The sequence below is a fragment of the Prinia subflava genome, chromosome 11 (assembly GCF_021018805.1).
Source record: "Prinia subflava isolate CZ2003 ecotype Zambia chromosome 11, Cam_Psub_1.2, whole genome shotgun sequence".
Classification (NCBI taxonomy): domain Eukaryota; kingdom Metazoa; phylum Chordata; class Aves; order Passeriformes; family Cisticolidae; genus Prinia; species Prinia subflava.
In genome coordinates, this window is record NC_086257.1 from 22,074,429 (window position 1) to 22,096,726 (window position 22,298).

General features: G+C 44.5%; 1 protein-coding gene across 5 annotated transcripts in view; it reads left to right on the top strand.

Moving 5' to 3' along the window:
• The window catches only part of MECOM (MDS1 and EVI1 complex locus), a 326,912-nt gene that overhangs the window by 287,116 nt on the left and 17,498 nt on the right, over positions 1-22,298 (top strand). For 2 of the 5 annotated variants that reach the window (XM_063408312.1, XM_063408313.1), the window contains 7 exons: positions 2,008-2,110; positions 3,908-4,124; positions 7,138-7,285; positions 8,295-8,451; positions 13,767-15,129; positions 17,300-17,387; positions 20,240-20,266. In XM_063408312.1, the coding sequence (XP_063264382.1) occupies positions 2,008-2,110; positions 3,908-4,124; positions 7,138-7,285; positions 8,295-8,451; positions 13,767-15,129; positions 17,300-17,387; positions 20,240-20,266 (2,103 nt within the window). The remainder of the gene's footprint in view (positions 1-2,007; positions 2,111-3,907; positions 4,125-7,137; positions 7,286-8,294; positions 8,452-13,766; positions 15,130-17,299; positions 17,388-20,239; positions 20,267-22,298) is intronic. The other 3 variants (XM_063408309.1, XM_063408310.1, XM_063408311.1) reach the window with 3 other exon arrangements.

The window sequence follows — 22,298 nt, forward strand, 5'->3', positions numbered from 1 at the left end:
GTGTGCACATGTCATTATTCCACACATTATTTACACCCCAAACCAGCCAGCAACTGGGCCTGTCTTCCACAGATCCAACTGCAGCTTTCCTTTCAGATATGCAGAGGCCATTACACTTCTGGAATTAAAAATCCGCTTTTCAATACATTCATCATAACAAGTGGAAAACCAAGCATTGCTTGCAGAAAATAATCACTGGATGTGGCACTGTCATCAGGTTTATTTGCAGAAGGTAAAAGCTGGCTTTGTTTAAATGTGGTTTGGCCTTTGGGATGAGCTGTGTTGCCTCAGTGCAGCCCCAGCATGCTAGAGCCCACCACGAAGCTCTGTATCCTTTGGCACTGACAACAGCATCGCTTCCACAGGGGGCTGTGGTACCAGATATTTGCCTGGCTGCATGAAGAGATGTACACAGGACACTGCTGTGCCTCTCTTGGCCTCCAAAACCCTCGATGGACTTTGAAATCCCCTCAACAAGAGATACAAATGGGAAGCCCAAGCAGCCCAGGCTGGTGTTTCTGTGAGGGTGGTGTGGATGAGGAGGGAGGATCGATCACACTGCCCATAAATTCCTTCTCCTGGTTTTTATGGGGAAAATCGTTCCCGAGCAGGGGCTTGTGGCACTGGTACCTTGTGCCTGATGTATTTTGCCAGCACTTCTGTCCCCTGGTGAGGGGTGAGCATCACGGTGTGGGATGAGCTGCCCCTGCAGCCTCCACTGCCCCTCCCTGCCCTGTCCTGTGGGTGTGAGCTTTGGGACAAACTGAAAGGAAAAACCCCTCCAGATCTGAGGAAATGCATCATTAATTCGATACTTTTAGGTGCACAGACAGAAAGGGTTAGGCTGTACGGCCACCTCCTGGAGGACACGGGTATGTGCTGGCTGCCGGTGTGCCTGGGCAGGGAGAGCACCCTCCGGGGGTGACAGTCCCCGTGTGAGCACGCAGGGAGCCTGGCAGACACCTGTCCCTACCTGTGACAGACTCATCTGTGCGACTTTGGAGGTGATTTGCTGCCTCTCTCCCCACGCACTGCAATGAGTGTGGAGAGTTAAGAGTTTGGGGGCAAACCCTTTAAAAATACATCGGTCTGAGAAAAAGCAAAGGCATCATTTTTTAGCGTAGGAAACATAGCTGTCATGTGGTTTTGTTTAACAAGGCCCGAGGAAGTTACTAATATTTATTTGAGCTGCTTCGTGGAGCTTTTTCGTGCTCTTCACGTTTCCTGCTGAGACAGAAAGCAGCCAGATGGATTTTGGGAATTTCCTTTCGGCAGAGCCTTGTGGTGGTGGCGTGTGCTTCCTCTGGTGGGTGGGAGTGTCCTCCTGCCTCCTTCCCACAGCCCAGCATCACTTGTGTGAGGGCACAAGGTGTCACCACCCAGGGCCACCACCAGCAGCTTTGGCTGCTCATGGTGTTTCTTCATCCAGGACTGGTTTTTCCCCTTGGTTTCCATGTGAAGCTAAGGAATCACCAGGTGCCCTGGTTCTTACAAGCTTCTCTCCTCAGATTTTTGGACTGTGTAGATGGTTGGAACGGGGGGCTGGATGCCTACGGCATAACCAGCAGCATCTCCTCATGTCTGCTTTAGAATTATAGAAACATTAGGGTTGGAAAAGACATCTGAGATAGATGAGTCCAAGCATTAAAGTTACTTTAGGACCTTGTCCCAGTGCAACAGGGGTTCCTTCCCTTCCCAGGATCACTCAGGGATGGTTTTATGGCTGCTCTGTCCTTGGTATAACTCAGCAGACAATTTGCTGGTGATATCTGCAGTCATCACACAGCTCATTCTGCAGCAGAGGCTGCTGAAAGCAGTAATTCTTTTTATCCTCACAGAGCCCAAAACACGATGGCTTTGGGGCTGGAAGGGGCAGACCTGCCCTGGTCAATCAACTTCTCTCTGGCAACGAGGTCTGCCACCCTCACCAGCAGTGCTTGATGCTTCTTTGCCTATTGTGGTGCTTACCTTGCTTTTTCTTTCTGTTTTTGTTGGGTTTTTTTCCAGATATTCTACAGAGTGGTAGCAGATATTGAACCAGGAGAGGAGCTCTTACTGTTCATGAAGAGTGAAGATTATTCACATGAGACAATGGCTCCGGACATCCACGGTTAGCCTCTTCTTACTGTTTCATTAATTAACCCAGTGAAATTAACTCACTGAAATTAACCCAGAATTTAGGCAGATTTTTTTCTTGTGTTGAAATCTGGGATGGCTTCACTGCAGCCAGGGGGGAGAGCTGAGCTGTGGTTGCGTTTGTCCATCTTCTGCCCTTCTGTTCCTGACTGGAACTTGATGTATTGTGGGGCTGCAAAAGAAGAAGAGCAGTCCATGTCCTTATCTCAAGACTGTGCTGCTCCTGCAGGACACATATAGGCCCTGGTTATAGGTTATTTTTGTTAATTAGCCAAACAGCTCTGACCTGGAAAAGAGGAAATCTGAGGTTGTCAATGTTGCTGTCATTTGTGAGGACATCTCAGCCATTCTTACTCTTTACAATTGTCCTTTACTCATCCCACACACAGATTCTTCATCTGAAACTCCTGAGTTGTTGCTCACATTTGTCCCCCAGATCTCCTTTAGCTGTGCTGCCTGCTGGGCAGTGAGTTATCAGCCACAGTGGGAACTGGGTGTGGGATATCTGCTTGTGCAGCACATTGCAGTTTATGCCCAGAGGGACATTTTATAAATTTTCAGGGACAATGCACACAAAGGGCAGGAATTATCAGGGTCTCCACTTTCTTGTAACGGCTTGTACATTTAAAGTAGTATTTCTTGTAAAAAAAAAAAAAAAAAAAAAAAAAAAAAAAAAAAAAAAGGAGGATTATACATTCATTCCCATTTGGTTTTGTGTTTGGGTTTTCCCCCCAGTGGTAATTTTGTTTATTTATTGCTGAAGGTGTCTCCCTGTCCAGCACACTGTTCTCCCTGCCTAGTCCCCATGGTCAAGTAGCTGTGGTATAAATGACACCAGAGGAAATCTCTGCAGTCACATACAGGATCATGTCCCACTGGGCTAATTTAGAAGCAGACTGAGCCAAAGTGTTGCTCATGGACAGCCAAGAGCAGAGCCCCATGACACTTTCTCTGGATCAGATCAACAGTCAAGTTGCAACCAAGAACATTCATTGGGGATTCCAGCCAGTGCCTTTCTGACTCAGAGCCTCAGGGCATTTATATCTGGAACCCAACCAGGGTGTCTGGCTCCTTGTATGGACCAACAGTAGAAAATGCAGCAGAAAAAAAAAGATTGTGGAATGGTCTTCTCCAAGTTTGTTTTTTTGGGGATTTTCTTCAGCTAATCTATTTTTTTACGGGAATTACTAGTTAAGGAAATGCAGTACTCACTCCAAAGTAACACTTCACTGATCATCTACACTTTTCACTAAGAAATTATGACCAATTTTTTGGAATTTAAAGCAAAGATTTTAACTTCATGCATCTCTGGCTTACTTTGAACAGTGCTGGATGCTGCAGAAGGACGGTGATGAAAATGAAGAGGCTTTTAAAAACTCTAAACATGCTTTGGCTATTTCAGATGCTGGTGTTTGTGTCTGAGTCAGTCCCTTTCATTGGGAAATGCAGAGACTGGCAGCCTCTGCTGGATATCCATGTTAGACCCTGTATAATTCCATTTAGGATGGTATTTAAACACCTGTCCTTGGAATTTAAACTTTTGTCCTAAACCAATGTTAGAGATTCCTGTTGGATGTCACCCAGGCAGTTAACGTGGAATCAAAGCATTATTATAAAATTCTTAGGAATCCTTCTCTCTTTTGAGGTTCTTTTATTTTTTTATTGAAGAGCAATCAGTTAACCACACCACCATCCAACTCCTGATGGGGTGGTGGTTAAAAATGAGTGAAATCTGAAGCAGTGTCCCCGTGCCCACCCCTGTGTGTTGCAGAGGAGCGCCAGTACCGCTGCGAGGACTGTGACCAGCTCTTCGAGTCCAAGGCCGAGCTGGTGGACCACCAGAAGTTCCCCTGCAGCACACCTCACTCCGCCTTCTCCATGGTGGAGGAGGACTTCCAGAAGAAGCTCGAGAACGAGAGTGACCTTCAGGATGTGCACGAAATCCAGGAGTGTAAAGAGTGTGACCAAGTCTTCCCAGACTTACAAAGGTAGGAGGAGGTGCTTAAAATCTGATTGAATGGGGCAGATCCTGTGATGGCTTCAGCTGGATCATGCAGGGCATCAGAACCTGATAAATTCACCTTCTACAGAAACAAAGGTGAAGATGAGCAGGGTTTCTGTTCTAGCTGGTGGTTTATGGTATAAAAAGCAACAGAGTTTAAATAAATCAGAAATTTGGTCCTTGTGCTTGAAGTCCTTAGTGAGGACCTTAGATTAAGAGCTGGATCTTTTGCTAATCAGATCTGAATTGGGCTGCAGTGAAATCACAGGAGTGCTTCTACTTCACATCAACTGAGGTCTGGGTTCCTTAATTTTTAGGTAGAAACAGTTGGGAACATCTCTGAGTGTTGTTCACTGATGTTACCAATTTTGTCTTTGCAAACAAGCTATTTTAGTTAGAGATGTGTTCTAGATGTTAATAAATATGTCTATATGCTGATATTTATTTTTAGCTGTATGATAGTGAAGCGCCAAGGTTTGTTGTTTTCTTAATTTTATCTCTCTGTTAACACAGATAGACCTGTGTGCATATGTACCAAAAATACACATAGAATGTAAACAATGCAACTTTCCCATCACTATAGTTTCTGTGATTACTTAAAATACAATATTGCAGTGCAGATTAACAGCAAACTTTGCAAGTTGCTGGAAGATGTACTGAGAGTACACAGTAATTTTTGCAGATTCACATCTTGATTTCTTGACCTGGAGAAGGATAACCTCAACCAGTATTTGATAATAATGTTGAGCCACCTCAATAGCAAAATCCTGGGCCAGGTGCTGTGCTGAGATGGGGTAGTGCCTTTTGTAGGAAGCTGGTTGATAACCAGGATCTCTTGTTTTCAGAGTCTTAGCACCATTCCCACACTCCCATCCTGTCTTTTTTATTCCACGTTGTGTGAGTACAACCAGAGTGACTGTGAACTGCCCTTTTTCAGCACAGCAATGTGTGAATCCTTTGCCCCTGAAAAGCTTGTCAATTCAGAATATTTTGTGAGTTTCACAGAAATCTTCACTAGTCCATGATCCAGGGCCTCATGTCTGTTGGAGGTTAGCATGGTTTTCATTCCCAGAGTTGGTCCCTTTGGATAACTGCTCCTGGATGCTCCAGGTGCTGGTTCTGCAAGATGGAGCCCTGTCTCCCAAAACAGAGATGTTCCTTCACTCCTCTCCATGGAGTTACCCCAGCATCATGTGGGGTGCCTCAGATCAGTGGGTGATCCTTGCACTTGGACAAAACTAACGACACTGAAATTGAAACATGATGTGCCAAATATCACTCCCCAACGTAGGTCACCCCTGAGCAGGAATTTGTGCAGGCACAAGGTCTTGTTCACTGGCTGATGTTGGGCAGTGTGTGGCCCCACGGGTCTGATTTTCAGTCTGAGGGATTGATTCCAAGGGGCTGAAGGAGGCAGATCAAGTCAGAAGAATTTCCAGCAGCCTGGGTGAGGCAGGACTCTGATCTGTGAGGTTTTTATATGTTGGGAGTGATTCAGTGTTAAAGTTCTTTTCTCCCTGCGAATGAGAGGACGATATCTAACATATGGGAATCATTGAGGAAATGTAAATTTAGCTTAAAATATTAAATATTGAAGAGAAAGGGCAGAAAACAAAGAACGAGTCATCATAAATAGATGGGCAGTCCTGTGAGAAAGAGTGAAAAATGAGAGAGAATGCAGCCGTGCTCTGAACTTCTGAATTATTGAAAGGCTCATACACCACACAGACAGTTCACTGCAAAAAAAGTGCCAAAGTGTGCTATATCCAGGTTACATAAAACAAAAGGCCCAAATGAGTGCTTGAGGGTGTGGGTAATTACCTGGAGAAATAGCTGAGCAGGAAGATGGGGTGTTGGGCCCAGGAGTGCTGATGACCACAGAGGTCACGGAGCCGTGGCTGAGTCCAGGAGCTGGTGCCACAGCCAGGGACAAGCATCTCTCTAGGTCTTATGGCAAATTTGTTTATGTGATGGGAAGTCAATTGTTATAAAAGTATTAGGAGGAGAAGCCAGAATTATTTTGTTCCCCCCCTAAAAGAAGAAGAGGGGTAGAAGTAAGAGCATCTGCAGAGTGAAAGCATTGCCTGTGGCTGAGGATGGAGATTGCTGCTTGGGCTACACAACCCAAACAAGGCTGTAGCCCCAGCAGGTTTTGTCACTGATTCAGCAGAGATCAGTGGGAACTTCATGTGAAAACGGTTTGGGCATCCCAGGTTAAAATTCTCACTTTCTACTGGATTTTCTGTGAATTCACTCTTGATCTTCCCTCGAGCAGTGATGTGAGTTATGACTCTGTATGTGACCAAGAAATACAGGTGTTTAAAAATACATACTTGCTACAAATGCATGATAAAAATTCAGAGACAAAAATTAATTTATAGATGTGCAACAGAATTTAGGTGGACATTGAATATCCTAATAATAGACCGAATAAACCACTAAGAAACGAATGACTAAACAACGACACAATTGCACTCAGTTAATAATAATCATCAGGAATAACTTCAGTTGTGGTGTACCTTTTCTAGAGGCTTCTTAAACTCATCCTGCCCTAGTCCAGGGGAGTTATTCCTCATCTATTCCTGCTGTAAGAAAAATTGACTCCCATCAAAGGAGTGGATTTATAGCAGGTGGTGGCATCCAAGGTGTGTTTAGAGGGAAAGTCATAAGGCAGAAATAATTCAGACTGCAGGGAAGAATTACCAGAGTGAAATACTGAGACGTGTATGAAATAATCTCCTTGGGGAGTGATGGCAGCAGCATCTCCTGGAGCATTTGCAAGTGGCCTGGCAAAACATGAGAGGATGTGTTATTCTGGTGGGGAGAAGGAGGTTCTGCCTCCTGGCTGAGGTGAGCCTGGAACTCACAGGATTTACTTCTGTCAGGATTGGGCCTTTGGGGCTTTTTAATTTTTTTTTCTTTTGGCTGTAACTATGTGCTCTGCTCTCTCCTCTTCCTATAAAGCCACATCTCACCGAGCCCTGTTCCTGTTTCCACAGCCTGGAGAAGCACATGCTGTCTCACAGTGAGGAGAGGGAGTACAAGTGTGACCAGTGCCCCAAAGCTTTTAACTGGAAGTCCAACTTGATACGTCACCAAATGTCACACGACAGCGGGAAGCACTACGAGTGTGAGAACTGTGCCAAGGTACAGTGAATTTGGAGGCTGCCTGGCCCTCCTTGTGCTGCTGGATGCAGGGGAGCGTGGAAGTGGGGGTGCCCCAGGCTGGGATGCAGGAGGGCATGGGGCTTCTGCCATGCTCCAGAGGGTTTCTCAAGGGTTTTCACTTCTACTTTGAAAAGATGTTATTTTTCTTTCCCTTTTGATTTGGAAATGGCTGTGGAGTCTGAAATGGGCACTGATGCAGGATGCTTGAGCGTCCTTGAGCTCAGGGCTTGGCTCCTTGAGAGGATGGGTGGGGTGTAAGAGGGTCAGTGAGGGGCAAGAACCCCCAGGGAACACAGGGCACAGGATTCCCTAGGCTGTGTGCCAGCTGCTGGGACCACAAACTTCAGGACACTACTGCAATATAAATCAGAATTAAGCAATAGCAATGCACCCCACCTGCACTGAGTACAACTCTCATCTGTAAAGCATCTCCATCACTTCCCAGCACTGGGCTTGCTGTGGGGATTATGTGATGTGGTGCTCTGCATTGCTTTTTATCAGATTCCCAAATCTTGGTCCTTTTGCATGAGGACTTAATTGGTTTTAGGTAGATTTTGCTGCAATAATGGGAATTTCATATAAGATGTAACCAAGCCCTGCTTTCCAGCTCTGGGTTGTGTACAGGATTATTTGTTGTCACACACTCAGGTATCAGTATAAAGTATTTCTATTGCAGTAATGCTCAGAGGTTTCTAGCAGCCACATTTTCACTCATTTTCCACGAAGTCCCTGGCCTCAAATGTGCAATTTCTAGTGGGAAAGTTAAGTCAATGCATCTGTTGCAAAGGGGTTAACAGACCCACACAATACTTGGGTGATCCTGGGAAACTGAGGCCCCTTCCTGCAGGCACAGCTCCCATTGCTGGCCATTAGTGAGGGTTTTAATCTTAGAATACTCCAAAAAATAGGTTTGAATTTTATAAGACTCTTAAAATAACTGGCTTCTTCCACAGTCAAGTTTCTTGGTTAATCAGTACTCATTTCCTAGCAGGTTTTCACGGACCCCAGCAACCTTCAGAGGCACATTCGTTCCCAGCATGTGGGGGCTCGTGCTCACGCTTGTCCAGAGTGTGGCAAAACCTTTGCCACTTCTTCAGGCCTCAAACAGCATAAACACATCCACAGCAGTGTCAAACCTTTTATATGTAAGTCCTCAGCTAAACCTCTTTGGTTAAGTGTTGTTTCTCTTGCCGTGAAGCAGCGCAGTCTGGGAGCAGGAGGTTGTGTTCTGCTCCCTTTGAATTTCCCACGTGTCACAAGGGCTTTGAGTTACTGAGTGGGCTCTGGGTAATCCAATGCAAGGAGTTATTTTCATGTGATTTTCCTTTTCAGGCAGACACTGTGTGCTGTATAAGTGTACCTGTTGTCCTGGGGATGTTTTTCCACAGATGCAAAGCGAGGAGTGGGATTTAGCCAGAAGGAGCCATGCCAGGCTTGGTGGCTGCAGCCTCAGTGCTCTGCACCGTGCTGAGCTGGCTGCTCTCCTCCTGCTCTAGGAGCAGATTTTGGGCTGCAAACCTCCACAGCAGATGCCATGACTTTTGCTGGAGTTGGAAAACAAACCTCAGAGGCAGTGAGATTCATCTTGCCACCTTCTTCAAGGCTCCTCTGCATGCCCCAAGTTTAAGGACTGGGTTGAGCTGTCAGAGCTTCACTGACAGCTTCTCCAGCAATGAAACATGCCTGGGATGTGAGCCTGGCTCTGTGCTGGGCCTAAATGGGCTCCCCAACACCTCACAGGATGCCTCTGCTGCTGAGCCAGACCCTGCTTGGGAAGGGTGCAGGTTGCTTTCCCTTCCTTTCACCACGGAAGCAGAGGCACAAAATATTTTTAAATATTGTTCTTGGTAGTGCTACTCTCCACCTCAGCCTTTTCAGGCATCTGCTGTGACTTAAAAGTTACCTTGACCATCTCCCCTACTTGTCTGCTAAACCTTTTAATCTTTTGCTGCTCTCAACAATGTTTTACCAAAATACCTGCACCACACCTGTAAAAAGAATTGGTCACAGGGTAAAATATTTCCTCAAGAGGAGGAGTATTGGCATAAACAACTGGTTTGTGCAAAAGCTGTAACCTGCCATTGGGTGAGTAATACTTCTGGTTTGGACTCCTTCAATGAGAAAATATGTAAATAGATCCAGTATTAAATATCCCTAATTTTTAAAGCTAATTGCAGATTAAATGATTACACTTAATTAGAAAACTAACTGCTGGTTAGGTAGGGACTCCTTTGGTAGGCCTATTGCAACATCCTACATCAGAAGTCTCTTAAGTGGAACCTCTCATGAATGAAACAATCTCTCAAATGCTTTTTGTTGCTATTTTTCCTGATAAATCAAAACAACAACTGGTATCCTTCAATTGTAGTGTGAGGGACGAAAGCCCGTGGAGCAACCTGTGGATAACAGCCGTGTAATTGCAGAACAAAGAGCTTTGAGGACCACATGTTTGGGGGGCTTTGCTGAGCTGTGAGAGGGAGGTAGGGTCACCTAGAGCAGATATCTGCTTTCCACCAGAAGGCCACACACCATGATTTGCTCGTACCAGTCTGTTTATGGCAACTGTCTCTCATTACTTTGGTGAAAACTCACCAACACCGGGGTAATTACTCGCTGCCTTCTCGAAATCTCCAGCCTCCCCAAATAGAAAACACATGCCATAACAGACTGAGCGTATTCTAAATAGTACTTACAGTAATTCTTTTAATAAGCAGAAAATATGCAAACTTAACTGCTGGCTAATTTGGGGTGCAGAGACAATCCCTGCACAGAGTGTGTGTAGGGACAAGATTGATTCTTTGCAATTTTTGAGCCTGACTGGGGGTTTGTGTTAAACCTGGGGTCTGTGGAGTGATAAAAGCTGCAAGGAGGGAAGCTTCTCTTACAAGTTAGTTGCTTAAAAGTATGGCAGTGAGGTTTAAAGGGTGTAATAAGGTGTAACAGCAGAAATCAGACTCAGCTCCTGTTGCTTCCATACGTGGAAACAATTAAAGTTGATAACCACCCCCCATCTACTAAAGTTTGTCGTGTGATGAAAAGGAGGTAGCTCTTACAACACAAATTTATCTGAGGAGTCCTGGCTCTTGGGAATATCCATGGTGGTGCCACGGTTTAGACACAGAGCCACCTCCAGAACCCCCTGGCATTGGGTGTGCCTGTCACTGGTGCTGTGACACACCAGGCCTCAGGTGACAGTCCCCAAGAGGAAGAGTACTGCAGGGAGCAAGGGCTTCCACCTGGGCACAAAATTTCTTTGCCAGCCCTTAGAGCCTGTGGATTAAGCAGAATGCCTGTTGAATGCAAGAGGCACCTTGAGCAAGCAGCACCTCATTAAACAGTCTTAAATTAACTTCAGTGCTCGAAAAGGTAAATTGTTGGTACAGCTGTTAATTGTTTGCTGAGATTGTAATAACAAATATTTACATATTTTAATGCTATTGCCATTACTGATTGAATTTAGTTTAAAAACTGAGATGAAATGCATTTAGTCAAAATATTAATTTGCATCTCCCTTAATAGCCTGGAAGGATATCTTAAAATTTTAAGTGCATATTTTCGCTTTTCTCCAGAGTAGAATATTTCTTGATTCTGTTGACTTTGGAGTGTATTAATGGACAGTAATAGTTTAATAATGTACCACTGTTCTTTAAGGGAGAACTTCCCAGAACTTAGGAAGACCTAATCTGTGCTAATACCCCTCTTTTGAGTCCTTTGCTGCTCCAGCCAACCTGATCAAAGCCTTATCTTTAATAAAGCCATGTGAATAAGAAGCAGAACCTCAACACAACCTGGTAGAAGATCAAAAGTTGATAAAACATGATTTCTTTTTAATTCTACAATAGCCTGTCCTTGGAAATGCGTGCATTTGAGCTATTTCTTATTCTGGAAAAATAGATATGGTCTATTCTGCTTTACACATGGGAGAGGAATAGATTCATAATATCCAAGATGGAGCTTGTGTGGCCCTATGGATGTGACACTTGAGTCACCATTTGGGTCAGTTTAATTTTGGTTTCTGTGATCAGTGTGATGGGGGCTGGGGGAAATTACTGTGTAAAGCCTCAGTGAAGGCAAGGGCCTGATTCTGTACCCTGGAGTGTGGAACAGACATTTTATGCCTGCAAATAGGTTAAAAGTAAGAGAAAATTGCAGAAAATCAGAGCTTTGTAACAGCAAAAATGAATGATAATTCTATACTAAAAAAAATTATATATCTATGTTGAATAGGCAAATAAATTCTCTTTTAAATGGACAAAAACTACTTAACAAGGGAAAATCAAGCATTTTCAAGAAACCAGAATAATCTCTTCTCATCCTTCTTGTCTCCCTTATTTCTTTCTCTTCCATATTTTTCCCTCTCTAATTTTCTCTTTATTTTTGATTTTTCTCTCTCTTCTTTCTTGCCTTTCCTTGTGAATGAAGATTTCCAGCAGGAACAGCAACTGATACACAGAAACAAAACCTTCTTCCTGAATTACTGCCCTGCCAATTTCCTGTGTTTGGGCCCGATCCTGCACCCTCTACCCCCCGAATTGTCCCGGGGATGTCAGTGTGGGATGTGAACAGGAGAAAAAAAAAAACCCGGGTGGATGGGGCAGGATCAGGCCCAGGAACAATGGGAGCATTGTTGGTGAGATACAGAGCAGGCTGCTGGAGAGGTAAACAGTCAGGAGATGACAACAAGTGGTGGAGTTTCTCAGGGGCAGGGATTTGGAGGAGCAGGAAGGTTAGCACAGCCCCGGTGCAGTGGAAGTTAGAGGACGTGATTGCAGTTCATGGGAACCAAGGGTGCAGGATGGGATACATTCAACTCAGTTTCCTCTGCAGGCTCAAAATAGAGCCATTGTAAATTATGTCAGACTGTCTCAAATCATGAAAATGATTGTTAAAAAGGCCTCAGAATACACAATGCGTATTGTTGTGCGGCTTTGATGTGTGAAAGATGAGAGTTTATGATATAACACAAATTAAATAAAAATAAAGCGGCCACATGCTTTTTCCTGGCTGGGAAAAAAAAAAGAAAAAAAGAATTTATTGCAGAGGGATAACAGTGCTTGCTGATAGTGGTGCTACTTTGTTTTTAAACAAGTCTGGAGCTGATACTGTGAGAAGCAAAGTAGTGCAGAGGTACAGACAAATTTTGGCATAATGAAGAGCACAGGGCACAGCACAACCTTGGGACTTGCCTGGTGCTCCTGCTCGTCCAAAGGATGCCAAGAAGGGACATAAAAAGACACTGGGAAACTAAGCATTGCCCAATTCCAAACCCCACTTCTACTTACACTCTTAACTTGGTTGCTGCCCTGATTTGCTCCCTAAGGTGTGTAGCAGCCAGAAAATCGGGAGCCTGCAAAATCCTGTTTGCCTCCGTGACGTGATTGACTCTGTAGTGTCTCACTCTGCACCACTGGGACCACGTCCAGCCTCCTGCCTGTGGAAGGTTGCTGGAAGCTGAGCTCCAACGTGCAGAGTGTCACAGGCTAGACCAGGCCCTGACCCCAAGGTAGATCTGCTCCCTTGTGTGTTCCCAGGCTTTCTTCCAAATGCTGCATTCCTGAGACTGAAACCATTCCCATCCCAGAGGTGTTTGAGAGGAAATTCATCAGACTCTTACTGAGCATCAGGCATGCAAATAAAGAGGATTTCATTCTTAAAGGAATTTGTTGTTGAAATATGGTTTATCATGTCATGTGCAAGAGGCAAATAAGCATTAAGACTGGGAAAGTTAAGATGTGGAATTTAGAGTTACAGCATCCCAGGCACCTGTAAGCACTGTATGCATTGCATGAATAGAAATGCATTGGACGTATGAGTACTAAAGTTTTTCAGGTTCCTGGACTTCCATGAGATTAAATTTTTCATTGTAAGTGGAAAAAACCCACTTGTTACATTTATACTTGGAAATAGGAAATACCTGGTTGTCTCCTCCTTCACCTTTTTCCTATTCTTGCTGAGTGAGAGCTCTGCAAGGCAGCTTCACCTCTCTCTGGGCATACAAATATTTATTTTAATGATTCAGCTGCACATGGGAATAGTGACATAAATGGATGCCCTGTGAAGACACCTGTGCTCTCACACAGGAGCACCGTGGGTTCATGTGGGGTCACAGCACGGGGTTGTGGCTCGTGGGGGGCTCTGGGGGCTAATGCAGCATGGAATAATGGTACTGAAACTGCAACACTGTGCAATGCAAAGAGTGAACGAGGAGAGAGTGTCTTGTTGTGGTTCCACACCTTTCCTGCTTGGTTGGAGCGGGTTTTGGTGCTGTCTTCTGACATTTGTCTGCTCGGATGCCTTGCTTTGGGGAGTACAGTTGTTTTTGTACATTTGTGCACCTAGGCCTCTCCCTGCGGCTTCTTCATTGACATTTGGTGGGTAAAAAATGGTGTTTGCACAACTTTGAGGGTGGGGGCACTTACCACAAAGCCTGAGATGTGTTGTTGTTGTTGTTTACATACAGGTGAGGTCTGCCATAAATCCTATACTCAGTTTTCAAACCTTTGTCGTCATAAGCGCATGCATGCTGATTGCAGAACCCAAATCAAGTGCAAAGACTGTGGACAAATGTTCAGCACTACGTCTTCCTTAAATAAACACAGGAGATTTTGTGAGGGCAAGAACCATTTTGCAGCAGGAGGATTTTTTGGCCAAGGCATTTCTCTTCCTGGAACCCCAGCTATGGATAAAACGTCCATGGTTAATATGAATCATGCAAATCCGGGCCTTGCTGACTATTTTGGAGCCAATAGGCATCCTGCTGGTCTTACCTTTCCAACAGCTCCTGGATTTTCTTTTAGCTTCCCCGGTCTGTTTCCTTCAGGCTTGTACCACAGGCCACCTTTGCTACCTACTAGTTCTCCTGTTAAAGGACTTCCGAGCACAGATCAGACAAACAAAAGCCAAAGTCCCCTCATGACAAATCCTCAGATACTGCCAGCCACGCAGGATATTTTGAAGGCACTAAATAAACAACCATCAGTAGGGGAGAATAAGCCAGTGGAGCTTCAACCAGAAGGGTCCTCTGAAGAGAGGCCGCATGAGAAACTCAGTGACCAGTCAGAGAGTAGTGACCTTGACCTTGACGATGTCAGTACCCCCAGTGGCAGTGACCTGGAAACCACCTCGGGCTCTGATCTGGAAAGTGACATTGAAAGTGAGAAAGAGAAATTTAAAGAAAATGGTAAAATGTTCAAAGACAAAGTAAGCTCTCTGCAGAGCCTGGCGTCAATAAATAATAAGAAAGACCACAGCAATCATTCCATTTTCTCACCATCCTTAGAGGAGCAGACTGCGGTGTCAGGAGCGGTGAATGATTCTATAAAGGCTATTGCTTCTATTGCTGAAAAGTACTTTGGTTCAACAGGACTTGTGGGGCTGCAAGACAAAAAAGTCGGAGCCTTACCTTACCCTTCCATGTTTCCCCTCCCGTTTTTTCCAGCATTCTCTCAATCAATGTATCCATTTCCTGATAGAGACTTGAGACCGTTACCCTTGAAAGTGGAGCCCCAATCACCCAGTGAAATTAAGAAGATCCCAAAGGGAAGCTCTGAGTCTCCCTTTGACCTCACCATAAAACGTAAGGAGGAGAAGCCACTCACTCCCATCCCCTCAAAGCCAGCAGCCCCCTCTGCATCCAGCCAGGACCAGCCGCTGGATCTCAGCATGGGCAGCCGAAGCCGAGCCAGCAGCACAAAACAAGCTGAGCCTCGGAAGAACCACGTCTTTGGAGAGAAGAAAGGAGGAGACCTCGAGCAAAGGAAAGCCTCAGAGTCCTCTCTGCAGCACGCCAGGCCCACCCCGTTCTTCATGGATCCCATTTACAGGTAAAGGATCTCTGCTGCCTTGCAGCACCCTTTGGTGCAGGCAGCCAGGTGTGCCAGGGCTGCCACCCTGTGCCCCTCCCAGTGTCCCTGGAGGTGCACTGCCAGGGCAGGGGGGGCCCAGGCCACATGCTGATCTCCTCACATCCCAGCTGCTCCAAGAGAGCCATGGGACTGGCAACACTGCAATTAGCAAGCCCTCATTGCCATGAGTCGTTAGATTAACATTGTTTAACATGAGTTGTTAGTTTAACCTGCATAGTTTGACATGCACAGATTGAATATATACTCTTGCCCCTAAATGAGTTGGCATCAGTATTGAATATTTGTTTATTTGATGTGTTTTTGATGTCATTGGTTTGCCTGAAATTAATTTTCTTCCAAAACCCTGGCAGCTCTGGCTTCCCCTGGAGATGACAGTGCCTCTCCCCAGGGCACCCCCTGTACTCCACTTTGCCAGCTCCTCTTGAATTCAAGAGGAGTTTCTCACAAGTAGAACAAAGAAACACTTTGGCCCTAAACTGTGTTAAAAGTATGGAAATTGAGAATGATTTCTGCCCTTTTTTACCATTATTTGAGTATTCATATTTCATTCATAGGATTGAAGGCACAGCATTGTTGTGTGTACGAAGGGAGCTCCTTAGTCATAGAATCATCCCAGAAAGGCTTGGATTGGAAGGGGCTTCAGAGCTCATCTCATTCCAACCCCTTGCTGTGGGCAGGGACACCTTCCACTCCACCAGGCTGTGCAGATCCCCACCCATGGTCTGCCTTGTGAAATCAGTGGCAGCCTCATTGTTGGCTTTGAAAGGTGCACGCTTGTCAGTGAGCTGATATTTTAAAAACCAGTGGTAAAATCCAGATCTCCTGGTGTTTCCCAGCAGAACTGAGATGGATCTCACTGGGATGTGAGCTTCACCTGCATCCCGTGTGTGTCAGCCCCCCTTTGCCCTTTCCGCTCTTATATCTGAAAAAATTCAAAGTCATGCATCTAAATTAGTTTAGAGAAATATTAGCCATAAAAATAGTTGTCTGTAATATAAATGACTGATTTTACAGCCTCTTGTTAAAAAAAAAAAGGATACTGCCATGTAAATTATGTTAATTTATTACTTTGTCTGAAAAAGAAATGCTGTAGGCAAAGTTTTTGGAGAGTGCAGGTGCATAAGACAACAAGTCTGCATGATGAAGAAACAGGATATGATGCTGTTTACTGAGATGGTTTTATTCATGCCAGATTGAGATCTGTGTGTGACCATACGTTTTGTTTGCATCATATTAACTTAAAATGCCCAAAGCAGAGGAAATAATGATCCATGTTTTATGGCCCTGCATTACCAACTAATTAAAATGCATTGCAAACTCCCCTGCCCAGGGCAGAGGGGTTGGAACTTGATGATCTTTAGGGTCCCTTCCAACCCAAACCATTCTGTGAGCCTACATTTCTGTGATTTGAATGAAATCTGTACAAATTCTGGCAGCACAGCAGGAGGCCAGTTATTACTGAGCCTTCCTCTGCCATGAGTTACCTCTACATGTGGACAACACAATTTGTCCATGAAACCAGGCACACCTGGTAACAGGAAAAGCAAAATCCTCAAATTTCCACTCTGTTTGTGGATTATCCACGCTGGGTTTTGCTGCCACGAGTGCATTGAAGGATTTGCTGCTGGCACCTCAGATCCAGGGTGCTCCTACAAGCCCACCTTTCTTGCCCTGCTCGACCTTGGCTGTGCACAGGGGATGTTTCCAGGTGGTGGCTGTGATGCCACGTGTGGACAGATGGCAAGGGACCCATTCCTTGAGGCTCTGTTGCCTTGAATTCCTCTCCTCTTGAGGCTGAGGGTGCTCAGTTGCCTTATTTCTTTATAAAAGTGCTTGGTAGTTAGTCACTGGTTCCTATTATAATGGTTATCAATCTTTTGAAATGGGATTACTCCCTATATAAATGGTAAAATCGACTTTAAAGGTGATTCCCAGCCACACCCTGGCAGTATGAGTAATGAGCTCTGTGTGGGAATCAAGACTTGAGTGTCCTCCCTTATCTTTTATTGTTATGTCCTAGAAACAAATTGCTTGACGTGTAATTGCCTGTTTTAAACCTGAGTGGCTGTATGATTGTTAATGTCTGAGACTCATTCATCACAAGCAAATCTAATTTTAACATTTACAGAGTAGAAAAAAGAAAGCTAACTGACCCACTGGAAGCTTTAAAGGAGAAATACTTGAGACCTTCCCCGGGATTCTTGTTTCATCCACAAGTAAGTATTTGGGGAATTTTGATGTTGTAAACAAGCCTGTTGATGCTTCAAAGCAGGTGCAGAGAAATGAATGCAGTCTTAGTCATTTTTGGATTTCCTAAAACACACAGTTTTTGCTGGACCATTGTGGTGGAAAAGCGTAAGCATTGTTCTGAGCTTCTTGATGTTTTGCAGATGAAACAACATGTTTTGCTTATAGAGGAAGCCAGATCTGAACTGAATGTGTCTTTTAGAACCATTTTCCTCCAAAACCATAACGTAGCTCCCAACATTTGCAGCCACTCGTGTTGTCAGTGCTCTGGGCAAGGAGAGTCAGTATTGACTACAAGGAGTCGATGCAGATTCTCTGTCAGGCCAGCAAAGCTCAGCTTCCCACATTAAAAGGGATTTTATTTCGTTTAAGGACTCTCATAAAAGAGAGAGAAGTTTCCACCTGGTGTTTCCAAGCCTCATAGTGCAAATGCTCCACGGTTTCTTTGGGAGCTGCTGTGGGCTGCAATGTGTGCAGTGTGTGTAGGATCCCTGCTCCTCCATCCCTGAAGAGAGATTTGATGAGGGCTGCTTGTCCACAATCCTGGATGAAAAACATTTTGGAGGGTGTCCCAAAACAGTTCAACAGCTGTGATGTGTATGTGGTATAGGAAGAGGAGCTGTGTAAATAGTGTACATTGCTTTTCTTCACCAGCACCACACCCTCATTTTGTCTTCCTCCTCCTTGCTCAAGGAGATTTTGCTAAAAATCTCAGTTAAATCTTACACCTGAATAAAATGCTCTGTGATATTCACAGATTTGAACTCTTTCCTGACTGTGAGATGCTTCATCTTAGTAATGACACCCTCTTCACATCCTGTATTTTAAGCACATGACCATGAGCTGCTGTCTCTGGTTCAGGTTCCTCTGAATTCCCAGGAAAAACAGCCCAATTATCTGCTACCACTTACTTTTTTTTTTCCCAATGAAGTCCTAAGTTGTTATGTCCTAACTTGCATGGAATATATTCTGAAATATGGCACTTCTGCAGAACTGGGAAGAGCAGCTGATATATACAGTTGCAGATGCACAAAACCACCCCTTTCCAATTTCAATGTCTGAACAAAGTGTTGGATCTAAGTATTAAAGTATTTAGTAGTATTTACATGCTGTAAGTATTTATGGCATTATGCAAGCATTTATAAGCATTAAATAGGAATTTAAGATGTATTAAAGTCGCTGAGAATTTATTTGCAAGGTTTAATAGCAGCTTAACACCTCCTGCTGAGTTACCTTAAATAAGGTAAATCTGCCCAACTGGCAAAACAAGTGAAAATTCCCCTTTAGAAAAGCAGATAGTGCCAATGCACAAATACACCAAGGGCCTCATTCTGCTTTTTGTCCCTGTTGTAAAACAGGCTGGTTCCTCCCCATCAAGTCAATGATTCTGTTAGAGAAGCTAAGGAGCTGTAAATGATGAGTAAATTATTTAAATGAGGGCATTTTAGATACAGCATCGATGGAAAAAGCAGGATTGTTTTGCTTAGTGCTGTCTAGCTGTTCAGAAGCTGTAACTCAGGGTGGTTCAGTGATGTTGGATTTGGGGGTGCTGAAGGTGGTGCTGCAGGTTGGACTGGTGCCAGTGGCAGGTGGGGTGGTCACTGGGTGGGAAAGGGGCTGCTGGGGTAAAATTCAGTGTTTGGAGTTTGGCTGTGGTGGGCAGGAAAGGAGTTGGATATTCTTTTATGTAGCATTGTGTGTCTGGATTACCTGGGGAACTGGGAGTCAGGCGAGGACATGTGGGTGAAATGGAAACATTGGGCATTTCCCTGCTGATGGGAATTATGTCAGGCTTCCACCCTTCGTGTTTTCTCCCAGAGAATTGGTTGAATCTCATTTTGGTGCCTGAGGAAGGTCCCAGTGCTCTCAGAGTCCCTCAGAGTGAGGAGGAGGTTCCAGGTGCCACCTCCCCATGGCAGGGCCACCCCAGGTGGGACAGCCAGCCCCAAGGGGCAGGAGGGAGGGCTGGCCCTGCAGAACCCCCTCCTCCACATTTCTCACTGTGCAACAGAATAAAAACTCCATGGCAAAGGCTGGCTTTGGTTCTATGACTTACCTGAGTGAGAGGGATCACATCTTTAATTTGGTGTGAGCTGGAGGGGTGCAGAGGTCAGGAGAGTAACAGGCACTGAGGAGCATCATAAAAGAAAACCAAACCACCAGCACATGTCCTGTCAAAGAAGTGAATGTCAAAATGCTTTCTTGCAAACTTTAACAGAACAGAAAGCAGCCTCCTGTTTGCAAAGGCAGAATTGGTATTTATAGAGGGCTGGGGAACAGCTTCCAGAAAAGCTGTTTTTCCTTTATGGTCCCGTTCGCCCCTGTAAAAGTACAGGTGGGGAGTGCTCCACAAGGTTTCATTTTCTGCTGGAAGGATTTAAAATATTTACAAACTTATTGTTCGTGTTCTAAAAGCTTGTGGTTTTGTTGTTGAATTTATTCCTGAAAATTGCCGTCTCAGGGACCAAGAATTTATTATTTCTTAACTGGATAATTTGACAGCAAACAGATGGATCTTTCAAATACATTTTGGAAATAGAACCTACAGACATAAACCCTGAAGTCTGTATCCTATCCCTGGCTGGGCAAAATTCCTCCCTGTGCCCAAAAGCTGTGAAGATTAGATAATTTAATAGCACTTCACAATAATTTGCCATTACAAGGATTGTATTTTTTAGGAGGAGAACACCCCTCTCCAACAAATCATTCAGAAGAACATTTTAATTAGTATCTTTGAATAAAATCTTAATAAGTAGATTGATTGCAATGAGGATTCCAATGCAGGAATAATGTGTTGTTTTTGTTTCAATTTTGCTCCCAGTTCCAATTGCCTGATCAAAGAATTTGGGTAAGTTCATTGCTTATCTTTTTGATTTAATCACTGTGAAATAAATTGCATAAGAAAAATATAATATGAAAGATAACTTACCTCTCAATTATGGAGCATGCCACTCTTTCCTACAGGGTCTTGCAGCTGAGCAGATGAATTTGCTCTTATGTCAAATTGGCTTTATTTTTACATACCTGATCCTGCTGGTTTTGTTTGGTGAAGGCAATGGGAGCTTTACCTAAGTGAGGGTTGCAGAATGCAGTCTTTGTTTACATGTGAGTGAAATTATTCCAGGCCATTTTCCCCCAGAAACTGCAGTGAAATTTCGAGGCTGAAATCTTGTTAGATTGCAGTAGTTAATAAATATTTAATCTGCATTCAAATACAGAGCCTCAGCGGATTTAGGTTTCTCTCTCTTTGGTGGGAGTTAGTCACTTTAATAGCTTTGAAATTTTGAGCCTAATTGCTCATTGCAGTGCCTAAAGTAGAAGTAAAACACCCTTTTATTTGCTGTGTTTAGGTCAAATTTGTCCTCTGTGTATACTTACATCATCCTCCTTACACGAACAAGGGTTGTGCTTTTAGTCCACTATGGGATAAATTTGGGCTTTCTCTGCTATTTTCATAGAACCTTGTTTTTAATACATCTAAATTGTTCACGAGAAGAAAAAATAAAAAAAAAAAGAACCACAGCAACTGCTTTTGCAGATGCAATTCCAAACACGCCGTGTTCTGCTCTCGCTCCGCTGGCTCCTCAGCTGCAGCGCCAAATCCGTAAATTCTCGTCCCAGATTTTCCCAGCCTTTGGGCTTTGGAGGGGAGAGCTGGAGCCAGGAGGCAGGGCTGGGGTCCTGACTCACTCCTGCTCCTCGCTCTCGCTGCGACCTGGGCTCACTTCACCAGGCACAGCCAGAGTTCTGCAGAGCCGAGATCTCCTCGTGCTCCTCTGCACTCGTGTCCCTGCAGATGGGCCCTGAGCCCTGCCCTCGCTCCATGCCCTCCTGGCACACTCCTGGAGCAGTGCTGCACCCTTGCTTTGTGTGCACACGTAGAATTTAATCCCCCTTTCTTCCTGGGAAGAGCTGTCTTCTGCAGCTGCAAAGGCGCTCTGGGAGCCTGAGCTGGAAGGAGCTGAGCAGGCAGCCAAGGACTGTGAGAGCACCCAGAGGTGCTCAGCAAGCAGGGGGTGGGGTTAGATGCCAGACTTGGAGAGCACAGGAGGTGGTTCCCAAATATTTTCTTTGGGAAATTTGTCGTAGGACATGAAGGAGCCATAGTAGGATTTGTGATTTGGCCCAGGCACCCTTAATTCTCTGCTCTCAGAAAAGTGGCTCTGCTTCAGCAGGTTTGGAAAGTGGAAAAACCCAGTGCAGTCTATTTCTTCTGTCTGATTTTCTTGACTTTGGCTTAGTCCTCAAATTTCCATCATCCTGCTCCTATTGTGAGTTTGTCTCCTGGCCATGTTCACGCTTTGAGCAGCTCCAGCAGAAATAGGAGTTTAAAACATGAAGGGACTGAGCAGGATGCTGATTCATGGATGAATCTCCATTTTGAGAGATTTGGTCATGTCACACAAGCCTTTCCATCTCAATTCCCAGTTGCATGTGCCACATATTTCAAGATGATTTGAGATTGTTTTTTCAATTGTTTGCTTGGCAGGAGCCCTATGGTGGAAATCAATGGACAACAGCCTCTTTTGAATGGATCAGGATTAATTTGATCTATTTATGCCATTTTGGTGCCATCAGGAGAAGGTTGCTCTAGGGAGCTTCTGTAAGATTGGGCAGACAGTATTTGCTTTATGAAGAACCATTTTAAATAATTAAAACAATTTTACAAATAAAGGGGAAAGGATTTGGTGAATGCATTAACAAAACTTTTGTTTTACTGGGCTTATTTTTAGGGCATGATCCATTCTGTTAACTGAGCTCAATCCCCACCAACTGCATTCATACAAATCCAGTTATTCTGGAACCATACTGCAGATCAGCAGGAGTTTCTCGCTACTGCTTCATAAAGTTCAGCCACGTGTGTAGGCTGTGTGTGTGTG